At 49.0% G+C, this 20,576-nt stretch overlaps 2 protein-coding genes across 13 annotated transcripts in view; one reads left to right on the top strand and one right to left on the bottom strand.

Moving 5' to 3' along the window:
* BBS1 (Bardet-Biedl syndrome 1) overlaps window positions 1–20,576 on the bottom strand; it is a 62,185-nt gene that overhangs the window by 32,384 nt on the left and 9,225 nt on the right. Inside the window, exons 12-17 of one of the 2 annotated variants that reach the window (XM_081277980.1) lie at window positions 20,150–20,219; window positions 19,529–19,687; window positions 16,758–16,891; window positions 15,725–15,859; window positions 14,997–15,083; window positions 12,377–14,739 (exon numbers count right to left, since the gene is read on the bottom strand). In XM_081277980.1, the coding sequence (XP_081134106.1) occupies window positions 14,653–14,739; window positions 14,997–15,083; window positions 15,725–15,859; window positions 16,758–16,891; window positions 19,529–19,687; window positions 20,150–20,219 (672 nt within the window). In that variant the 3' untranslated portion in view covers window positions 12,377–14,652. Of the gene's footprint in view, window positions 1–12,376; window positions 14,740–14,996; window positions 15,084–15,724; window positions 15,860–16,757; window positions 16,892–19,528; window positions 19,688–20,149; window positions 20,220–20,576 lie in introns of those variants that run through there. The other variant, XM_081277981.1, reaches the window with a different exon arrangement.
* Window positions 75–20,165, top strand: ZDHHC24 (zDHHC palmitoyltransferase 24). 11 transcript variants are annotated; one of them, XM_081278068.1, is made up of 5 exons: window positions 75–1,090; window positions 2,230–2,544; window positions 5,537–5,589; window positions 9,269–9,281; window positions 10,697–10,983. In XM_081278068.1, the coding sequence occupies exons 1-5, from the start codon at window positions 810–812 to the stop codon at window positions 10,743–10,745; spliced, it is 711 nt and encodes a 236-aa protein (XP_081134194.1). In that variant the 5' UTR covers window positions 75–809; the 3' UTR covers window positions 10,746–10,983. The 11 variants fall into 11 exon arrangements, with proteins under 11 accessions (XP_081134194.1, XP_081134188.1, XP_081134186.1 ...); XM_081278062.1 differs by having other exon boundaries at window positions 2,230–2,507; window positions 5,533–5,589; window positions 10,697–10,981; XM_081278060.1 differs by lacking the exon at window positions 10,697–10,983 and adding an exon at window positions 9,397–10,610 and having other exon boundaries at window positions 2,230–2,507; window positions 5,533–5,589.

The following is a 20,576-nucleotide window of genomic DNA, read 5'->3' as shown; positions in this document are numbered from 1 at the left end:
CTAAATATGGGGGAGGAGGGTGGAGCCGGATAGGGGCGAGGACGCTTGGGTCCAGATGAGACCAGAGGTTGCCCTGGAGCCAGGGACTGCGGAGTTGAGGGGTGCAGAGGTAGATCTCGTGGCGGAGATCCGGGATTCGCGTTCCAGTTCCACGGCTTGGGCGCTGTGTGACTTAGCGAAAGCCGTCGGTTCTCTGTTTCCTCATCCGCAGAACGGAGATGACCAAACTAACAGTGGCTGCAGATCACCCTAAAGGCTGCCCTCCAGGTTTCGTCCTGACCATCTTCCTGCACTACGAGGGTAGAAAACAGAGCCCTATCCCCATTTCACAGTCAGAAACACGGAGGCGACGAGCTGTTTTGAATGTTTTCTGGGTTGATGAAGGGAGACACCGAGCATGGGGAGGGGCTCGAAGCCAGCTGGATGGGCCTAGGCAGGGCTATTAATATCGGGGCGGCCGTGGGAGGTGGGGGAGAATGTGCTGAGCCGGGAAACCCCGACGCCTCGGCGGCTGCAAGCCAACCCTCCCCGCACACCAGCCACTCACCAGAGGCGGGGCTTCTGATGGAGGGGCGGAGTCTCCGCGGGCGGGCGGGGCGACGACTCCGCGGTGTCACCTGGACTCTAGCGCCAACCAGATTCCGAGCATTGGCCCAACCAATCAGCTCTGCGGCCGGTCCCTTTGAGTCCCGCGCTCACGGCACTCCTTCCGATTTCTATTGGCCGTAGCAGACGTCCGTCTGTTGCTATCTCCGCCCCAACACGGAAGCCCCGGGTCCTCGGGATCCCGCGACCGGTGGGTCCGGACCATGGGGCAGCCCTGGGCGGCGGGGAGCGCTGAGGGAGCGCCCGCGCGGCTGCCTCTCGTGCTCACGGCGCTGTGGGCCGCTGTCGTGAGCCTGGAGCTGGCCTACGTGCTGGTGCTGGGTCCCGGGCCGCCCCCGCTGGGACCCCTGGCTCGGGCCTTGCAGCTGGCGCTGGCCGCCTTCCAGCTGCTTAACCTGCTGGGCAACGTGGGGCTGTTCCTGCGCTCGGACCCCAGCATCCGGGGCGTGATGCTGGCCGGCCGCGGTCTGGGCCAGGGCTGGGCGTGAGTGGGGTGCAGGGTCTGGGGGCAGAAACGGGAGCCTCGGACAGGGGAGGGGCTCCACGACCTGGGGGTTAGAACCAGATTACTTTAGCAGGCGGGTTGTTAGAGCCGGATAACTCTGTAAGATCTGGCATGGAAGAACCAAAATAAGTACTGCTTATTTACTCAAATACGTACTGAGCACCTCCTGGGTGGAAGGTACTTTTCAGATTCTCAACCTCCAGGAATCGATCACTTGGGGGAGGGGCAGATAATGAACTACAGGCACAATAAGTAAGCAAATTATAAAAATGTTAGACGGTGCTGATGTGGAAACAAGAATTAGAGCAGGGTAAAGGGAGTGCAAGTTTCAGTTTTAAGTGGCAGTTCTCATTACAAAAAGTGAGGTGATGGTTTTGTCAATTACCCTGATTTAATTATTGTGCATTGTATTAGAAGTCATAACAACACTTTATACACCTTAAATATATACAGCTACAATTTACAATTAACAAATGAAGTTAAAAAAAATACATAGTTTGTCAAGGTGGATCTCATTTGAGTGAAGCCTTGAAGGAAATGAAGAATTAGCTGTGTAGGAATTTGAGGATAGAGTGTTTCAGGCAGAGGAAACAGAACCATGTTAGGGGTAAGTTGTATGGCTAGCATGTTTCAGGCACAGCAGTAAGGCCAGAGTGGCTGGAGTGCATTGAGAGGGGAAGAGATGACAGAGATGCAAGGCAATGCTTTTGAGGAGAAAAGAAATGGAGAACCATTGGAGGGTTTTGAGCAGAGGAGGGGCATGACTTAAGCTTTAAAAGGGTGAGTCTAGCAGCTGGGGTGAGACTACACTAGAAGGGAAGAGAAGGGGAGGATCTGGGAGACCAGTCAAGAAGCTACTGCAGTAATCCAGAGGACAGTTCATGGTGATATGGACCAAGGTGAAGGAAGTGAGAAGTATGCTTTTGGGTATTACGAGGGCAGAGAGATCAGAGCTGGCAATGCGGTGGTAGCACTGGAGGGGTCTGGGAGTCTTGTTGGGCCTGCATTTACCTGTGAAGACCCTGAGTTTTGGTGAGGGGTGGCTCTGTTCTGCTTCCCCAGGATGGGCTGACCTGGGCATGATCTGGGGCACTGACCCTGTGGTTCCTTCCCTGCAGTTACTGCTACCAGTGCCAGAGCCAGGTGCCACCACGCAGTGGGCATTGCTCTGCCTGCCGCATCTGCATCCTGCGCCGGGACCACCACTGCCGTCTACTGGGCCGCTGCGTGGGCTTCCGCAACTACCGGCCCTTCCTGTGCCTGCTGCTGCATGGTGCTGGTGTCCTGCTCCACATCTCCGTGCTGCTGGGCCCTGCCCTGTCAGCTCTGCTACGGGCCCACTCACTTCTCCATACTGCTGCCCTCCTCCTGCTGCCCTGGCTCATGCTGCTCACAGGTGGGGAGCCTGGGTGCCTCTGCCTTGCTTCAGGAAGGTATTGGGCCAGGAAGTAAAGGCTGTTTTGGTGGGAGGTGGGATTTCCTGTTGGTTTTCTGTCATTTATGGAGGTAAAGGCAGGGTGGCATTCAACAGTGCCCCAAGACAAGGGATAGTTCTGTTGAGAGAATCAGGAAGGATTGCAGGACTTGTTGGCAGAGGAGGAAAGAGCAGTGGGAGCCCATAGGGGTGGTTGGGTGGTGGGAGGTGGGCACTCAGGTGATAGCAACTACAAGAGCAAAGGCCCCCAGGAAGAGCAAAGGCATCTTGAGAATTGTGAGAATTAAGGCTGGGACAGTAGGCCAGGACCGGAGGGTGGAGGGCCCTGAATGCTGGTGTTAGAGATGGCTCTGATTTGATGGGGCAGTAGGGAGCCAGTGAAAGATTCAGGCAGTGGAAAACCCAGTCATTGGGAATTGGGAGGGAAGACTAGGAGCAGGAGGCTTTTGAGATGCTGTGTTTTAGATGACATGCATGTTCCGACACCACCAAGATAAAAGCCCCACCCCACCCCTGATCCTCCAGTCTTTGTTCCCTCCTGGCTAGAATGCTGTGGGCTTTCTCTCCTGAATCCTTCCTGACCTTTTTAGGATTCTCTGTAACCTTGCTCTGCAGTTAGAAATCTCCTGATCACTCTGAGAAGTCCCTGTGCCTCCTCATCCACTCCAAGCCCAGCTCCGCCCCAGGGACCTCCAGAGGTCCACTGTCAGAGTCTTCTGCCCACACCAGCTCCCTGACCAGCCCTCCTACACCCTCCTTGTTGCCCACTGCCTCCACTGAGACTCCGTGTTCCAGTTGCTCCTCCCTGTGGTCTCCGCAGCCTCCTCTCTTCACTACTCGTCATTGAGTACTTGGCCTCAGCTCCCCATCTCTCTGTCAGCCCTGGGCCCTTTGACATCAAGAGCATCTGAAGGTCTGCAAAGGCCTCAGGTTCTTGACCTTTGTTTTACTTCCTTTTCCTATTCCCACAACCAAACTGCAGTCCTTGTCAGGATGCCAAATGTGTCACCTCCAAAGCCACCCATCGTCATCCCTCTTTGCCTTCCATTCCTCTCCTCTGCGCTCCATCTCTCACCCTTGCACTCTGTGACTCCTGCTCCAAGACCTTCTGGGCCCTGCAGGCTCCTGGCTGTCACCTTTCTCTCCCTCTGCTGCATCCCCTCTTCACTGCCCCACGCACAGCTTAGAGCCCTCAGTTTTCACCAGTCTCCTGCCAACACGGCAGCGTCCTTGTACTGTACTTTCCTGGCCCTGGCTTCTGAGAGTTGCCAGAGATACATGTCCTCTGTGGCAGGTTGGTACCATACCATGTCTATGGCTGCTGACCTCAACAAGCTTGTACCTGTGCCTGGCCATCCTGTTTTCTCATATGCCTGCTCTCCCAACAACTGCAGCTCTCCTGTCCCCGGGGCCATCACAGAGAGAACAGGACATCAGATGCTATATCCCAAATCACCCTGTCTTCAGCTCTTCAAGCCCGTCTGACTGCCCCTAGCTCCTCAGGCCTGGTGCCCTACCTGTTCAGAGACCTCCCTGAGCCCACTCCATGGTGTCCCATCCCTGCCCTGCACCCCACTCCCTCCACTGGCTTCCTTTGGGTTTTCTCACCTTGTACAGACCTTTTGCTCCACATGTCCTCTGTGCTCTTTGGTCCTCATGCACCTTCCAGAAGGACTTCCTTAGACTCACAGCTGCTTTTCCCTTATTCTTCCAACTTCTTTGACCTAACTTCTGTCCCCAGCTGTCCTCTGATACTGCCACAGACCCAGACTCTGTTGCCACAAAGCCACAGGACTTTTCCAGTTCTTTTCTGCTTTAAGAGACTGTTCAGACTAAAAAACTGCTGAGTGCCCCATCCTTGACAAGTTCTGCCCTTGGTCTCATTGGTGCCTCCAACTGGGGCCTTCCTACCTTCCTTTATGGTTCCCCTTTTTTCTTTAGAGACAGGGTCTTACTATGTTGTCCAGGCTGGTCTCATATTCTTGGGTTCAAGTGATCCTCCTTCCTCAGCATCTTAAATACCTGGGACTACAGGCACACTGCTGCACCTGGCTTGGGTTCTCTTTTATCTGATGCCCAAGGACCCTCCCACTCTCAGGTCTTGGTGACATTGTCTTCTCACTTCACATACTCTGGCAGTTCCAGCCACTCCTGGGGTCCTGGGAGACCCCCAGGTCCTCACTACTCACAGATCTGCTTGTCCAGCCTGGGTTTCTTTCTGAGCTTGCAGAGTGCAGACCTACCCATCTCATGGCACCTTTGCCTGCCTTGGAACCTGCAAACAAATTGTTCTCTCCAATTTATCAAAATAGAAAAAACCCGCTTCCCCTGCCCCCTCAGTATGTTTGCCCTCCATCTCTTCTGTTTCAGGCTCTCTTTTATTGAAGTAAAATAAATAATTTTAGCCATTTTACAACTTGGTGTCTTTTAGTGTATTCACAGTGAACACAGTGCCACCATTGTCACTGATTTCAGAGCATTTTCACCCTAAAAAGAACCCCTTAAGCAGCCGCCCCTCTTCCCCCATCCCCATCCTCGACAACCACTAAGCTGCTCTCTGTTTCTGTGGATTTGCCTGTTCAGGACATTGCAGACAGAGATTACAGGACACATGACCTTTTGTGTCTAGCTTCTCTTGTTCTTTATGCAGCAAGTACTTCTTGCTTGCTGTGGCCAAGATAGTAAAAGGCCGTTCTTTTCTGTTAAGATACAGATGACAGCTGTAATTAACTGAGACAAGATCAGTTTGATGTCTGAGAGCCAAGAGGCCATCTCTTCCCCATGGTGTTTACCAAGTTTTGTGATGCGTGGATAAATATCACATGCAGGCAGCGGCCATCTGCCTGGTTCCCAGCACAGGCTGGACAGAACAGAGAAATGAGGCCTGCTTTGTGGTGGAGGGTAGAGGTGGAGGGTGGGCCGGAGCTGGGCTTTGGGAGGGCTGGGCCAGACTTTGGCCCCTGACTCTTTCTGCTTGTCCCTGCAGGCAGAGTGTCTCTGGCCCAGTTCACCCTGGCCTTCGTGATGGACACGTGTGTAGCAGGTGCGCTGCTGTGTGGGGCTGGGCTGCTCTTCCATGGGATGCTGCTGTTGCGGGGCCAGACCACGTGGGAATGGGCTCGAGGCCAGCATTCCTATGACCTGGGCCCCTGCCACAACCTGCAGGCAGCTCTGGGGCCCCGTTGGGCCCTTGTCTGGCTCTGGCCCTTCCTGGCCTCCCCACTGCCTGGGGATGGGATCACCTTTCACACCGCAGCTGATGTGGGACTCATGGCTTCCTGACTTCAGTGGGAGTTAGAACTGAAGTGGGCAGAGGGGAGCAGGAGGTGGGCTGATAACTCCTTCGTTTCTGGCCCTTAAAGTCAGCAGTGGGTAACCTCAACCCCTTCCTTGGCTTTGCTCCTGCCCAGCCTGGACACCCTGCCCAGGGCTTGGGCCCCTCCATCTCTGCCTCTTTGGGAAGATGGTTGCAGAGGTGGGTCTGGCAAGAGGCTGCCCAGGATGCTTGGCTGCCTCTCTGCCAGGCTAATAAGATACCCACCTGGTCCTTGACCTCCCTCCATCTTTGCTGGGTTTCTGGTCCCTCACTTTGTTACCCTGGCTGCTGTTTCTGGTTCCTCTGATTGTCATGCCTGAAAATCACCAAAAAACTAGGTGTCTGAGGGGCCTAGGTGTCCTTTCTCCCTGGTGGGGTAGGGGTGGTAGAATCTGAACATGTTTTCCAGGATCAGCACATAATATTTCAGGCCATTTCTGCAACAGCAGTTTCATGGAAGCTCTTGGCTGACCTGGGACGTAGCTCAGTGGCTGGGTTCTTGTTCTGTGTGTAAAGCTGTTGGTTGCCATGACAAGTCAATGGGGTAGTAAATGGAGGAAGCAGAATGGGAACCCAGGTCTTTGTACTGTTGCCTTCACCCTTGCATAGCCAAAGGAAGTGAGTGGGAGAAAAATCTAGGCAAAGAATCAGCTGGAGTGTTACTGCCCATGAAGGGTGACCTGAGGGCACAGGCCTGTGCTGCTCTGTGGCCTCTTGGGAGCTGCTCGTTAATGCGGCAGCTTCAACACACAAGCTAATCAATGTTTACTGACAGAGTATCACTAAGATGATAGTAAAGAAATAAAAAGAAGATAAGTTTACAAGGTGGAAACAGACAGAAGGTAGTAGACCAAAGAATCTGACATTTTGAAAGATGGAAGGTGGTTGGAGGCTTGTTCACTGTCTTATGCAGAGAACTAGAAATCGAAATTACGTTTTCCCAAAGGAAGGGGTGGAGAGGCAAGCCAAACTGCCCCCAAAGCCCTGGTGGGGTTCAAGAATTCACCAGAACGATGGAAGGTGAGGTGAGGCTTTGGGCCAACAGTGGAGATCGATGCCAAGTCAGTATCAGGAGCTGCTGGGTGCCCTCCCTGCCAGCCCCATCCACCCCTCGCAGCCACATGCTACCCTGCTGGGGTGGGTTATCTGCAGGAGAAACTAGAACAGAGAAGCTCTGATCTCTGGAGCACTGGGGGTGGGGAGGAGGGGAGGAGGGTGGACCAAAAGTCCACAGATAATGCTGGGGTCCTACTGTGACATGGCAGGTCCTCCCTGGACCCCCAGAAGAGTCCACTGCCTGACAGCCTCTGCCTGCGCCCACAGTGGTCATTGCTTTTCTCAGGAGGCATGTTCTGTTGCTACTTTGTAAAAGAGTTTAGCAGCCTGGTGTGCCTGGCATTCTGTGCTGAACTTAAAACATTGGCAGATCTGCCTTTCCTCCTCTGCATCTCATTCCTCGCCCTCCAGAATATCTGGTTTTCATGTTTTTACTTAATAGTGAGGAAATGCAAGAGCATATTTATATAGCACCCCACACACCTGTCAGAGAAAAAAAAAATCACTATTTCCTTCTTAGTCCCCTTCCTGGGGGGCGGGGGGGGGGTGGACACAGGGTCCTGTCTTGATCATTCCTTGCTTGGCTTTTTAGTTACATGTTTTTGAATTTTACATGACTTGCCTTTCTCTTAATATTATGTTTCTGAGATGTATCTAAACTGTTGCATGTAGCTGTGGGATGCCCTCTTTCCTTGTTGCATAGTGATCTGAATGCCATGACTAATTTTTGTATTTTATTCCACTGGCCATTTTATCTACCCTTGTGTCCTTTGGGAGTCATCCACCAAGAGCCCTTGTCCTCCCTTGGAAAGCTTAGAATCAGATTGTCAAGTTAAACCAGTAAATACCTCTTTGAGATCATGAATGGAACTCCACTAACTGTATAGATCAGTTTGGGGAAAACCGGTGGCTATATAAAATTGAATTTTCCAGTTTGTGAATATGGTGTATCGCTTCATTGGATGTTTAAAATAAACTTATACTTTTCCTCACAAAGATGTATTTTTTGTTGCATTTATTTTTTCTTTATTTTTATGTGGTGCTGAGGATCAAACTCAGTGCCTCACAAGTGCTAAGCAAACGCTCTACTACTGAGCCACAACCCCAGTCCTCCCCAACCCTTGTTTATATTTTATCTAGAGGCAGTGCCTCACTAAGATGCTGAGGCTGGTTTTGAACTCACATTCCTGCTGCATCAACCTCTCAAGTTGCTAGGATTATACATACCTTTTTTTGTGTGTGCGTGCTGGGGACTGAACCCAGGGCCTTATGCACGCAAGGCAAGCACTCTACCAACTGAGCTATATCCCCAGCCCTGGATTATACCTTTTGTAGTACTTTATTTAAAGTTTTTTTGCTGCAATAAAAATCTACACTAATAGTTATTCCAATATATTTTAGATATTCTGTTGTCTCTTTGTCTCAATTGTTGTTAAATAAGTTATCTATTTTTTGGTTATTGTTATTCCTTTGAAGAATTTCTTTCTTTTTTTTTTTTTTAAGTACTGGGGATTGAACCCAGGTGTGCTCCACCTCTGAGTCATATCTCTGGCCCTTTTAAAAAATTCATTTGAGACAGGGTCTCCAAGTGCTGGCCTTGAATTTGTGATCTTCCTGCCTCAGCCTTCCCAGTGGCTGGGATAACAGATAAGGGTTGTGCCTGGCTCCAATTGCTTTTTACTGGGGATTGAACTCAGGGGCACTGACCACCGACCCACATCCCCAGCCTTATTTTGTTTTTTTATTTAGAGACAGGGTCTCACTGCATTGCACAGCACCTCGCTTTTGCTGAGGCTGGCTTTGAAGCTGTGATCTTCCTAACTCAGCCTCCTGAGCCACCACAATTGGCTCCAATTGCTTTTTTGTTGTTGTTTTTTTGTCTTCTGAGGTTTTACTGTGATGTGCCCATGTGTTAATTTTTTCACTCGTCCAAATGAGAGTTGTTAGCCGGGCATGGTGGAGCATGCTTGTAATCCCAGCAGCTTGGGAGGCTGAGGCAGGATGACTGCGATTTCAAAGCCAGCCTCAGCAACAGCGAGCACTAAGCAACTCCGTGAGACCCTGTCTAAATAAAAAACAAATAAAAACAAAATAGGGCTGGGGATGTGGCACAGTGACCCTGAGTCCAATCCCCTGTACCAAAAAAAAAAAAAAAAAAAAAGAGTTGTTGGGTTTTCTAATTCTATGAATTGGTCATTCATCAGTTCCACAACCTTCTCAGTCGTTACATCCTCAGATATTTTCTGTCCCTATTGGAACTCTTATCAGACCTCCCTACTCCATCCTTCTGATTTCTTAATAACTCATATTTTCCTTCCTTTTTTCTGGACATCCTGGAGAATCTCTGCAGAACTGTCTTATAGGTAAGTCTGCCTTCAGCTGCTAAATCAGTCTATTGATTTTTTTGTTGTTTAAGAGACAAGGCCTCATTATGTTGTCCAGGCGATTAAGAGATCTTTCTCTGGCTTCATTTTCTAGAGAAGCTGGGACTACAACCTTGTACAACTGCACCTGGCTGTTATTTTTTTTCCATAAAGTGGTTGTAACAATTCATCCACTGAGTTTTACATATGGAATAATTTTTCATTTTTTGAAGTTCTACTTGGTTCTTTTTCCAATCACCTTGATCATTTTATATATTCTCTTGCTTTCTGTTCCAAGTTTAGGGTTTTTTTTTTTTTTCCTTTTAAGGGCATTGAAAACAAAGACAAAAAGAAAAAAAATTAAAACACTTTATATCCCTATACCTTAAGTCTTGGCGGGTTTCTCTGGCTATTGCTTATGCTGGTTCTTGGTCAATGATGTCTCATGCCCTTACAATTTCTTTTGACTATAAGTTCCTATATCTTGGATTTTTTTTAATATTTAGTTGTAGATGGACACAATGCCTTTATTTTTATTTATTTTTATGTGGTGCTGAGGATCGAACCCAGGGCCTCACACATGCTAGGCAAGCCCTCTACCACTGAACCACAGCCACAGCCACAGCCCTATTTTTTGGAATTTTATCAGTGGGATTTGTTCTGAGGTTTGGTTAAACATAAATTCCTCCAGAGAAGAAATGTGTTTGTTAGTTGCCAGATGACCAGTCCTACACCACTTTAAATTTTTAGTTAGTATTCTTAGTACAACCCAAGTATTGTCAATCCACGTTGCAAACTCTTTTTCAGGGGCTAGTTTGGGGTTAAAAAATTCAGGAGTGGCTGGGAGTGTAATTCAGAGGTAGAGCACTTGCCTAGCATGCTCAAGGCCACAGGTTGCATCCCACTACCAAATTCTCAGAGGAGGTTTTCCTATACCTTCCTACCCAGCTTGGAAACAAGCATTTTCCCTTGCTGATTCTGGCATGAGGAAGGAGAGGGTGGTTAATTTGTAGATTATTCTGAGCATGTGAGCTCAAGAGAAACCCCCCAAAAAAACTGAAACTCGGGAAATGCTGATAAAATACTATAGATAATTTCAGAGAGAGAAAAGAAAATTCATCTTTGAAAAGATACCAAGGTTGTGGGCTGGGTGTGGCTCAGTTACCTAGCATGCATGAGGTCCTGTGTTCAATCCCCAGCACTGGGTGGGGTGGGGGGAGCCACAGTCAGGACTAAATGGAGAACAAAGAATTGAGAATTAAGGCAACAAACATTTTGAAAAATTCAGAGAAGACAACAAAGCTCTCAGAAAACAAAACAAAACGATAATCTGAGAATAGAGAAGAAATTCAGGCTCAATCTTGTCCTCTCTGGGATGATCATTTATCAGATGCTGGGCTTAACTGTCATTCCAGAGAGAACAGAGAAATCGAGGGGAGGAAATCACCCATGGTACAGCAGTAATACAATTTCCTGGAACAAAAGATGCACATCTGTCTCTGCTCAGTGGCAAAACAAACAATAAGGACAGGATGAGGTATGTCATGACATTCAGAATCTCAGAGGAAAAGACAACTAGGAGGAGAATGGCATGGAAGCTAGAATACAGGAGCACTGCCTGTAGGAAGGTGACCTCCAACCGAGGATTCTGTGATCCAGCCGAATTATCACATGTGCATTAAGGAGAGAAATGTTTAGACAGGCATTGACTTATAAGTTTTAACTCCAGTGACTTTTTAAAGAAGGTACCCATGGATACATTCCACCAAATGAGGGTGAACTAAGAAGACATGGACCCCTGGAGTCAGGAATCTAGCCCTGGAGAGGAGCAAAGTGAATTCTCCTGGAGAGCAAACAATCCTCTGGGAAGGAAGAGAAGTGTACAGAAGAAAGAGGAATCATCAGACTGGCTGGAGAAGAATTAGCAATTGGTATATTAGAAAGCTAAGCAAATTAAAAAGAAAAAAGGGCAACTACTAATTCTATGAAAAATAAAAAAAGTTTCAAAAAAGGTGATTTATTTATAGCCCCAATTTTTTTTCCCAGTGCTGGGGTTTTAGCCCAAATTTTGGCTTTGCAGTGAATAATTTTCACATGGTAATATAAATGGCAATCTTGATAGTGAGTATTGATTTGCCTAAAAACTAGAGATGAAGGAGGGGTGCTGTCTCAAGAGAGCTAAATACTCATCTGCTACAATGGGGAGTCAACAGGTAGTGTCTGAGATTGATAAATCAATCAAGAATAGTACAAGCATATTTTAAAAATAATTGAAGTTGGGGCTCACTTGCCTGGCATATGTAAAGTACTGGGTTTGATTCTTGGCACCATACACAAATAAAATAAAGGTCTATCAACAATTATATATATATAAAATTGAAGTGATTGTTGCTGGGGGCAGTTCAAGAGAATGAGAGGCTATTTTCTTGTTATAAACTGCCTAATTCCATATTACTAAGTGGAGACATGTTTTAAAATAAATATTAAGAAAGAAGACATAAACTTTGCCTATCCCTAATGTACACAATTTCCTGGAGCCCTTGCTAGTGTGTGCACTGGGGACCATACACTGTTTCTTGCTTTATGTGCACTTGTCCAGATGGTAGACTTTATATATTTACACAAGCACACATATGTGTGTGTGTGTGTGTGTGTGTATATATATGAATATATATAAATTTTTTAAAAATATTTATTTTTTAGTTTTAGGTGGACACAATATCTTTATTTTATTTTTATGTGGTGTTAAGGATCAAACCCAGTGCCTCGCGCATGCCAGGCAGGCGCGCTACCACTTGAGCTACATCCCCAGCCTATATATATAAAATTTGTTTTCTTTTTTGCAGTACTAGGGATTGAACTCAGTGCCTCACACACTTTAGGCAAGGGCCCTACCATTGAGCTGCATTCCTAGTCTTTTTTTTTTTTTTTTTTTTGAGACAGTACTAAGTAGCCCAGGCAGGCCTTGAATTTGTCATTCTGACATAGTTTCCTGAGTCATACAGGCATAGGCCATTGTACTTGGTTCCATATATTTCTTTTTTCTTTTTCAAATTGTTTTTTAGGCAAGTTTTAAATTGTTTTTAGACAAATACCTTTATTTTATTCATTTATTTTTATGTGGTACAGAGGATTGAACCCAGTGTCACACACATGCTAGGCAAGTCTGTCACTGAGCTACAACCCAGCCCCCTGTTCCATATATTTCTCTCTCTCTTTTTTTTTAAACCTTTATTTATTTATATGCCATGCTGAGAATTGAACCCAGGGCATTACACGTGTTAGGCAAGTGCTCTACCACTGAGCCACATCCCCAGACCCCCACATATTTAATAGGATAGTATTATAAAACTCACATCAGGTGCCAAACATAGGTCTCTCCTTTCATCATAATGAACAGATATGAAAAAAAAAAAACACAGATCAGATGTTTTTGTTTTGAGTTCACATAGTTCGTAGTGTAGTTCACAGTATGACCTGGGTAAAAGGGACTATAAGGTCTTCTGGCCAATACATGACTCTGCCCCACGACAGCCCACACCCTGTGCACACAGCTCCAATGATGGGCTCATTACCCCCTTGGACAGGCCCTTCCACCTCCAGGTTCTGCAGGTTGAGACTAGAGTGACAGTGACACCCTCCGTTCCACATCTCTTAATTTCTTTACCTCTGCTATTTCCACTGTGCCTCGGCTGGCTTGATGTAGAAACCCTTCACCATCCTGACCCAGGTGGTCTTCTGGGCAGTGGGGAGAAGGGAGAAGGCTCTTTCTTTGGCCCAAACCGGTGGCCTCTTAACCTGGCTCCAGATGCATTCCTTGGAAGGGCTGGGGTCCACCCTGTGTCTTGGGCAGAGAGGCAGACAGTGGCAACCAGTTTGAAGTCCTTGTTCTTCTCTTTTTTTTGGTGGGGGGTACTAGGGATTGAACCCAGGGTGCATAAACTGTGTCACATCCCCAGCCCTTTATCATTTTGAGACAAAGTCTCACCAAGTTGCTAAGGCTGGCCTTGAACTTGTGATCTTCCTGCCTCAGCCTCCCAAGTTGCTGAGATTACAGGTGTGGGCCACCATGCCTGGTAGAGACCTTGGACTTGAGGGCAAAAGCTGTGCAGTTGTTCCAGTTGTTCCTATCACTTTTCTGGGCCAATTCCTCCTTTCTGCCAGAGGGGGTGCAAAGCCCATGGGGTGTCAGAGCTAAAAACAGTTCAGAAACTGCCTCATTTTACATGAGGGGAGACCAGAAACACAGAGGAATCTTGTTACTTCCTGCAAGCCTGAGCTGTGTGCCACACATCAGGCCACACCTGGTCAGACGGGGAAAGATGTAGGTTCCCAAGAGCAAGGCTGCTGGCTCCCAGGTGACTCCTGTGGCCTGTGAGGAGCACTGGCAAGACTTCCCAGGGACTCAGCAGGCATGAGGGGCTTGAGGGTTCTGAGCATTTGGGTCTAAACTGAGCCTTTGCTTAATCTCCAGCCTCACTTCTGTGCCAGCCAATTCTCTTGCTCTGGCTGCTGCCCAGTGAACTTTCCACTCTCAGGGCTGATTTGGACTCCCAGGCACAGAAGGGCAGTCTGATGGGCACTTTAGGGCTTCTGTCTCCCCAGCCCTTCCCCTAATCCCAGAAATGCCTCTTCTGGTGCTGTCTGCCTCTGCTCTACCTAATTCCACTTTCCTTTCCACAGATGCTCTTTCTGAGCAGGAGCACCCAGGTCAGGAGCAGATGCTGTGTGGTCTCTGGGAGTGCACGTGGGCACCCTCTGCCCTCCTGCGCCACTTCTTCCTCTAGTAACCTGCTGGTGGGGTTCTTGGAGCCCTGAGGTGGTGGCAGGGTCCAAGCCTTTGTAAAGGTGCCCTATGGGGAGATGGCTATTCCTTCGGTGGGTTGCTGAACAGAAAGTGGAACCCCAGGCTGACAGGGGGCTCAGTCTCACCCAAGAAAAGCCTCTGACTTCTCAGGCCAGGCTCTCATCCAATTCTGGCCTTGGCCTGCTGCAGGAGGTGAGTGGGGTGCCAGAAGGAAGTGGAAAAGAAAAAGAGTCAGTGTCCTTTTTTCATCTCGACAGCTCAGAACTCTTCCTTGGGACTGAGTGAGTTTTCTGGGAAGTACTGGGAGGCAGTGGGCAGCAGAAGCTGCCTCTGGAACAATACCAGGACATGTTCTGAGAGAGGAGCCAGGCCTTCTTATATCACTGGCTGCTGCTATAGCCCGACGGCAGGAGTGTTGAGCAGGGGGTGCTCAGGAGACGAGTGGGAAGCAGGCGCCCCAGCACACTGCTGCATGGGGAGTGGCCCAACCCGCCCAGCTCAGTGAAAGTGGCTGATGGATCTTGCTGACTCCATTCGGCAGGGGCCTGAACACTGGCCCAGGGCTCAGGCAGCTTCCAGCCCCTCACTCACAGGCATGTTGATGTAGGCACTCAGCAGGGGTGCACTCTGGCCTTCCCGGAGCACCAGTACCTATGGAGGAGGTGCCATGGAGTTGGGGCACACACCTGGACCCCTGCTCTCTGTTCCCTGCAAAGGCCAAGCCTGCTTGTCTGCACTGACCTTAATGACAGGCCACTAGGGCTCTGCTGAAGGGATGGGGGGGGGGGAGGCCTCAACTGTGCAGTTACCATAGCTCCACCCTGCAGCCCCTGAGGGCCTTGTCCATACTCACCCTTACTGACCTCCCCACGGTCCCACCTTCCAAGAAGTACCAGTGGATGGTTTACCTTGATGATGTCTGAGATGCCCTTGTTACTGAGACTCTCCACAAAGGTCTCCAGCGGGTAGCTGAGCCCTGGCACCAGCAAGGGGACCTAGGTTTGGAGACAGAGGATGCCCAGCTACTAGTTGGCAGATCACAAAATGTGCTTGTGCCTGCCATCAGCTGTGTCTCAGGATTCCTCAGGGTGGGCCAGGCCATGGTACAGTGCTGGGAAGCCAATGCTCCAGGGCCACATGATGGGTCTGTGGTTAAACCTAGATTCCTACCAAGGCCAGGGCTGTTTCTTCTACATTCCAGAGTTTTAAGTTTTTTCTCCTTCTAACCTGGGCTGTGGGGGAAAAGCAGACCCTTTGTTCTGTGATGACACTCTCTGGAGTAGAGAGGATCCCTTTTGGTAGCAGGAGCAGCTGGGAAGCAGGGTGGGGCTTCTTGGCCACCAACAATGTTGGACAGGTAGGTAGGACTCAGGCTCTGCTATTCCCTATCACCTTCTGTGTGGCTCCTGGACCTGTTAGACTGGGAAAAAGGTGGCAAAGGCAAGGCCTGGTGCTCCTTCCAGATGCCCACCTGGTGTCTGGCTGAGTTGATCTGTTGGCCACCTACTAGCCACTGGCCATTTCCTTACCTTGACCTACTGGGGACTAGTGAGCATCTAATCAAGATCCTGACCTAACCTATTGTACCCCATGACTCAGGGCGGGTTGTGGGCGGGGTTAAGGGGAGATCTAGTACCTTGAAGAAGGCCCGAGGCAGGGCATAGAGTGCCTCGTTGTACAGGAAGCAGATCAGCAGCCCTGTCACAGGGCGGACTGTTGAGGTGTTCTGCAGATGAAGCCTGAGCTTGAAGGTGGGCCCCAGGCCCTGGACCTGTGGGGATGGGTGGAAAAGGCCCTCAGGACCGAGGGCCTTGGGCACTGAATCCAGGAGCCTGGCCCTGTCTGCTTCTTCATCAGTGTCCTCAAGTTACCCCAACAACTGCTCTAGTGCTTTATCTATCTGCCTTCATCAAAATGCACAGAAGACAGACGGGGCTGCAGAGGCCTGGAGAGGAGAGGGCCTCGATGAGACCACCTAGCAAGTTGGAGGCAAAGCCAGCCAGGCTCATGGCCCAGCTCCCTCCTGTCTTTACTGCTGCTCCTGCCCGCTCCCCAGGCCTGTTCTACCTCCCACCCTTGTCCTGGTAGATGAGATTTTCTCCCTCGCACCCTGAGTTCCTCTGTCACCCCTTCCTCCTCTATATCTATCCACTCTCTTTAGGAACTAAGTGATTAGAAACCTGGGTAGAGCAGACAATACACATAGGGACCAACTGAGAGCTGGCTGCAGCCTGTGGTCACTCAAATTTGGGCATGTGTGGGCTTCTCCTCCCTCATGCCCAGGCATACTGCCTATGGCCAGACCAGGCTGGCCCTTCCCTGTACCAGGCGGTCCTATGGCTACTGAAGCAAACAGTGTTCTACTCTATGCCATTAGATCCCTTGAGGCTCCTGGGAAGAAATGTTCCAAGGTGACACTCTGTGCTCCCTGTCCCATGTCTAGGAGCACAACACAGAACCAGGGGGCTGAAGAGGAAGTCTCCTTCTGTGGCCAGCCACAGAAGAGGGCAATACAAAAAGCAAGATGGTGAAGGCAGCTCTCCCAGGAGGATATGGAGGGAGAAAGGGAGCCTGGGGCTTACTCCATGGCATTGGCTCTGGGGGCTTAACTGTGTGGCCCTCCTGACCTCTGCCCTCTGGCCCTGATGCGCCCACACCTGGGTGCTCACCACAGCATGCAGCTTGAGCGGTTCCCAGGCTGTGGCCGACACGGGGCTCAGGCTGGACTCAAGGGCCTGCACGTAGGCGCGGGCTGCCCGGAGGCGCAGCAGGTAGAGGTCTGTCTGGAAGCTCCGGTGCATGGCTACGAAGAGGATATGAAAGCTGAGGCTGGAGGGAGGCTGCTGTGGGGAGGGTGTGAGATAGATGCAGTGGGCAGGACCTGCAGAGGCTGGGAATGTGGGACAGGAAGGACTGAGGCCAAGCCCAGCCTTTTGGTGACCCGGCTGTGGACTACGCCCTAATTCCTCTCCATTGGTTCTCCCACCACCTTGCTGTCTGCACACCTTAGTCTCCTTCTGTTCAGCTCTAAAGGCTAATGTTTCCTGGATTCTGGGCCTTGGCTCATTCTCTTACTTTCCTTTGTCCCCTGGACAACCCAGGGCCTGTCTTGGCTCTGACCATCCCAAAGTGCAACAGCTGCTGGCCCCTATGAACTGGGACCTTGTTATTCCCATGTCCCTCCACATTGTGTGTTGTCTCCAACAGCATCTGGGCATCTAGGCCTGCAGCTGCTTAACTGCCCCATGGTCATCTCTCCCTGGGTGTCCTATAACACCTCAAGTTCAACACTGTGGAAGCCAGCCTCACTATCCTCCCCCAGTTACTGCATCACCGTCCCCCAGGCCACCTTGATTTACCCCTCACCCTAATCCTTTGGTAAGAGCAGGTAACTAACTCTTCCTCAGCTTGCCCCCAGAGTCCCCCGTCCCTGCTCCTGCCAGCCCTCCTCTGTCCAGACCCAACATCTTGGTCGCGTTTTTGCTTTTCTATTTTGTGTGAGGTGCCTTTTGCCATTTGGAAGTTTTGCATCTTTATGTTCTCCCACTTATTCATCTTTCCTTTTTCCTCTAGTACTTTTTCAATTTATTTATTTTTTAGTTTTAAGTTGACACAATATCTTTATTTTATCTTTATGTGGTGTTGAGAATCGAACGCAGTGCCTCACACATGCCAGGCGAGTGTGCTACCACTTGAGCCACATCCCCAGTCCACAATTTATTTATTTAAAACTTTTTTTTTTTTTAGTTGTTGATGGACCTTTATTTTATTCATTTATTTATACCTGGTGTTGAGACTCGAGCCCAGTGCCTCTCACAAGTGAGGCAAGCACTCTACTACTGAGCCACAACCCCAATTTATTTTTAACCTAACCAGAATTAACTTTTGTGTTTCATATAATTCCCTTAGAAGCAAGTTATCCTAATTGTACTTTGTTTTTTTAAGAAACAGGGTCTCTATATGCAGTCCAGGCTGGCCTCTAACTCCTGGGCTCAAGCAATCCTCCCACCTTGGCCTCCAGAGTAGCTGGGACTTTGTGTATGTGCTGTGCCTAACTCTAATCATGGTGTTTGTACAATTGTGCCTTTCCCCACTAATCTGAAATGACACCTTTAACACATACTGACTTGATGTTCCTAAATGACTTCTGTCTCCTTCCACATCAGCACCATCAACTCCTACAGTTTTGTAGTTGATTTGCAATCTTATAGGGTAAGTTCCTTCATTTTTATCCCCCCAAAGTTCTCAGATTTACTCTTAGAATCAACTGATCAAGTCTTTAAAATGAACCGCATGGGAATTTTTTCTGTAACTCTGCTATTTCTAGATTAATTCTAGAAGGATTGACAATTTTACCAGTGTGTCTTCCCACCCTGAGATTTGGTGAGTCTGTCCATTCAGGTGGCCTCTCATGTTTTTGAAGACAGTTTTATAATTTTCTTTATTAGGCTTTGTACATTTTCTTGTTACATTTGTTTCTAGGGATTTCTTTACTATTTTAAATGGAAACTTTTTCCATTATGTTTGCCAATTGGATATTATTGGTATATACAAAAGATTGTGATTTTTAAATACTTCACATCTGGTTACCTTTCACAACTCCCTACTTATGTTTCTGCTACATTATCACTTACATGTTCTAGGTTATAAAAGCCTGCTCTTTTCTCTGTCCTCCATTTTGTCCTTCAAACTGAGACCAAGATCCCTTTAAAAAACTTAGCAGGAAGAGTTACTGTTCTTTTTTACTTGACCTCTTTGCCAGTTCCCCATGCCCTAAACACACATTTGAATGTAGTTTTGCATTCCTGGCCCTTTGGGAACTGGCTCCAACCTGCCTCCCCAGCTACCCGTGGCCACTCGGCCTCCTGGCCTTACAGCTACATGGCAGATGCTGTCTTAAATCCAGGTCAGGGCCCTGAGCTTCTATCCCAGACTCTGCCTAAATTGCCTTTCCCTCCCCACTGTCTGGTGGACTTGTAATTATCTTTTGGCATTAAGTCAATGTCACCTCTCTCTAAAGGTTTTATTGTTTCCCAGGCAAATATTCCTTATTGCCTTATGTGTGTCAACAGCGCACAGAAACTCCTATTCCTGTCATACAACATGAAGTCTCCTTATGTAGGACTAGCCTACTTTAAGGAACCTGGCACAAGGCTTGGCATGATCCTGTAATGAAAGAATGAAAAGGGAAAGTTGAACAAGCAGAAAATCTTCATTAGTTTCTACTCTGAGAATACTTGCAGCTAGAAGTGACCGCTGTTATCCCTTAAGCAACGATGATATGTAGGTAGGTGCACCTCCCATGCTGTTCCTGACTTGTAGAGGTATGAGACTTGTTGGGTTGGCAGAGGTCCCCCTGACTGCCTAGGGTACCTGAGAACCATCCACCCACTTTTTGCTGTTGGGAACAATGGAGGAGGAGAAAGAGGGGGAGTCTTACCAGTGCCAGCCTCCCGTTCTCTCAGTGTCTGATCCACGTAGAGCCGAGTCTTTCGGGGCACATTAAGTTTTGTGGCTTGGGCTGGTGGGGGGCCCACCTCGCCTGTGCTCTCCACAAACACTGCTGTGCGCTTCAGGATCTTAATTATCAGGCCACCACCTAAGGAAGTGAACAGACAGAAACCAATCTGTCCTCCCCAGTTCTATTCGACATTCCCATTCTCTCTGCCCAAAACAATCAACTTAATAGAGAGCCATTTCTATACAGGTCTGTCTTTCTGACAAGACTCTGGAAGGAATGCAATATGTCTCAATAGTGTTCTACCATTAATTCACCCAGCAGCTCCTTGTGGAGTACTGAGACATTCCTAGCACTGTGGCAGGTACTACAATACTTGCTGTGGAGACCCAACCCGACCTAAGCCTGGCCTCTGGGCAGCAGCATCCAAGTACTAATAAGCTGTCTGAATGGCAACTCAGACCCTGACAGGATGTGTCTGCAGGCCCATCTTTCCATATTTGGGTCTGTTTGTGTTTCACCTCCTTCTCTCCTCTTTCTCCAGCCTGTCCCCTTCGTTCCAATGCCAATGCCAATGTCCTTGACAGAACTGAGTCTTCTCACCTCGAGTAGTCATGACAAGGGTGTTGTCCTCCCGCCCATAGCGGCCAAAACAAAGGCTGGTCACTGCATCCTATATGGGAACATCAGAGTTAAGCTGAGGAACATCTCAGAGAGAAAAGCAAGATGGAGAAGATGAGGAAAACCCTGGATAAAACAGGTGAGAGGTGAGGAGAGGCCTGGGGGCAATGCTGCCACCAAAATGCTTATTTCCCATCTCCTCTCCAACCTCACTGCCATGGCCACAGTTCCAGACCAAACACCACTGGCCCTGACTTCTGGGGTAGTCTCCTAATCAGTCCTCCAGCCTATTGTTGACCCCACTCTGTCCTTCATAATGCTGTGTCTGTTGCGTTTGTGAAAACCAACCTCCAATGGCTTTTGTCCTGTCCTCCTTATCAGAACACTTAGGCCTTTGACATCAGACTCC

The sequence above is a fragment of the Spermophilus citellus genome (genome assembly GCF_964194105.1).
Source record: "Spermophilus citellus genome assembly, chromosome: 2".
NCBI classification, from domain to species: Eukaryota; Metazoa; Chordata; class Mammalia; order Rodentia; family Sciuridae; genus Spermophilus; species Spermophilus citellus.
The sequence above is the reverse complement of the archived record's forward strand: the minus strand, read 5'-3'. Positions and strand labels throughout refer to the sequence as shown.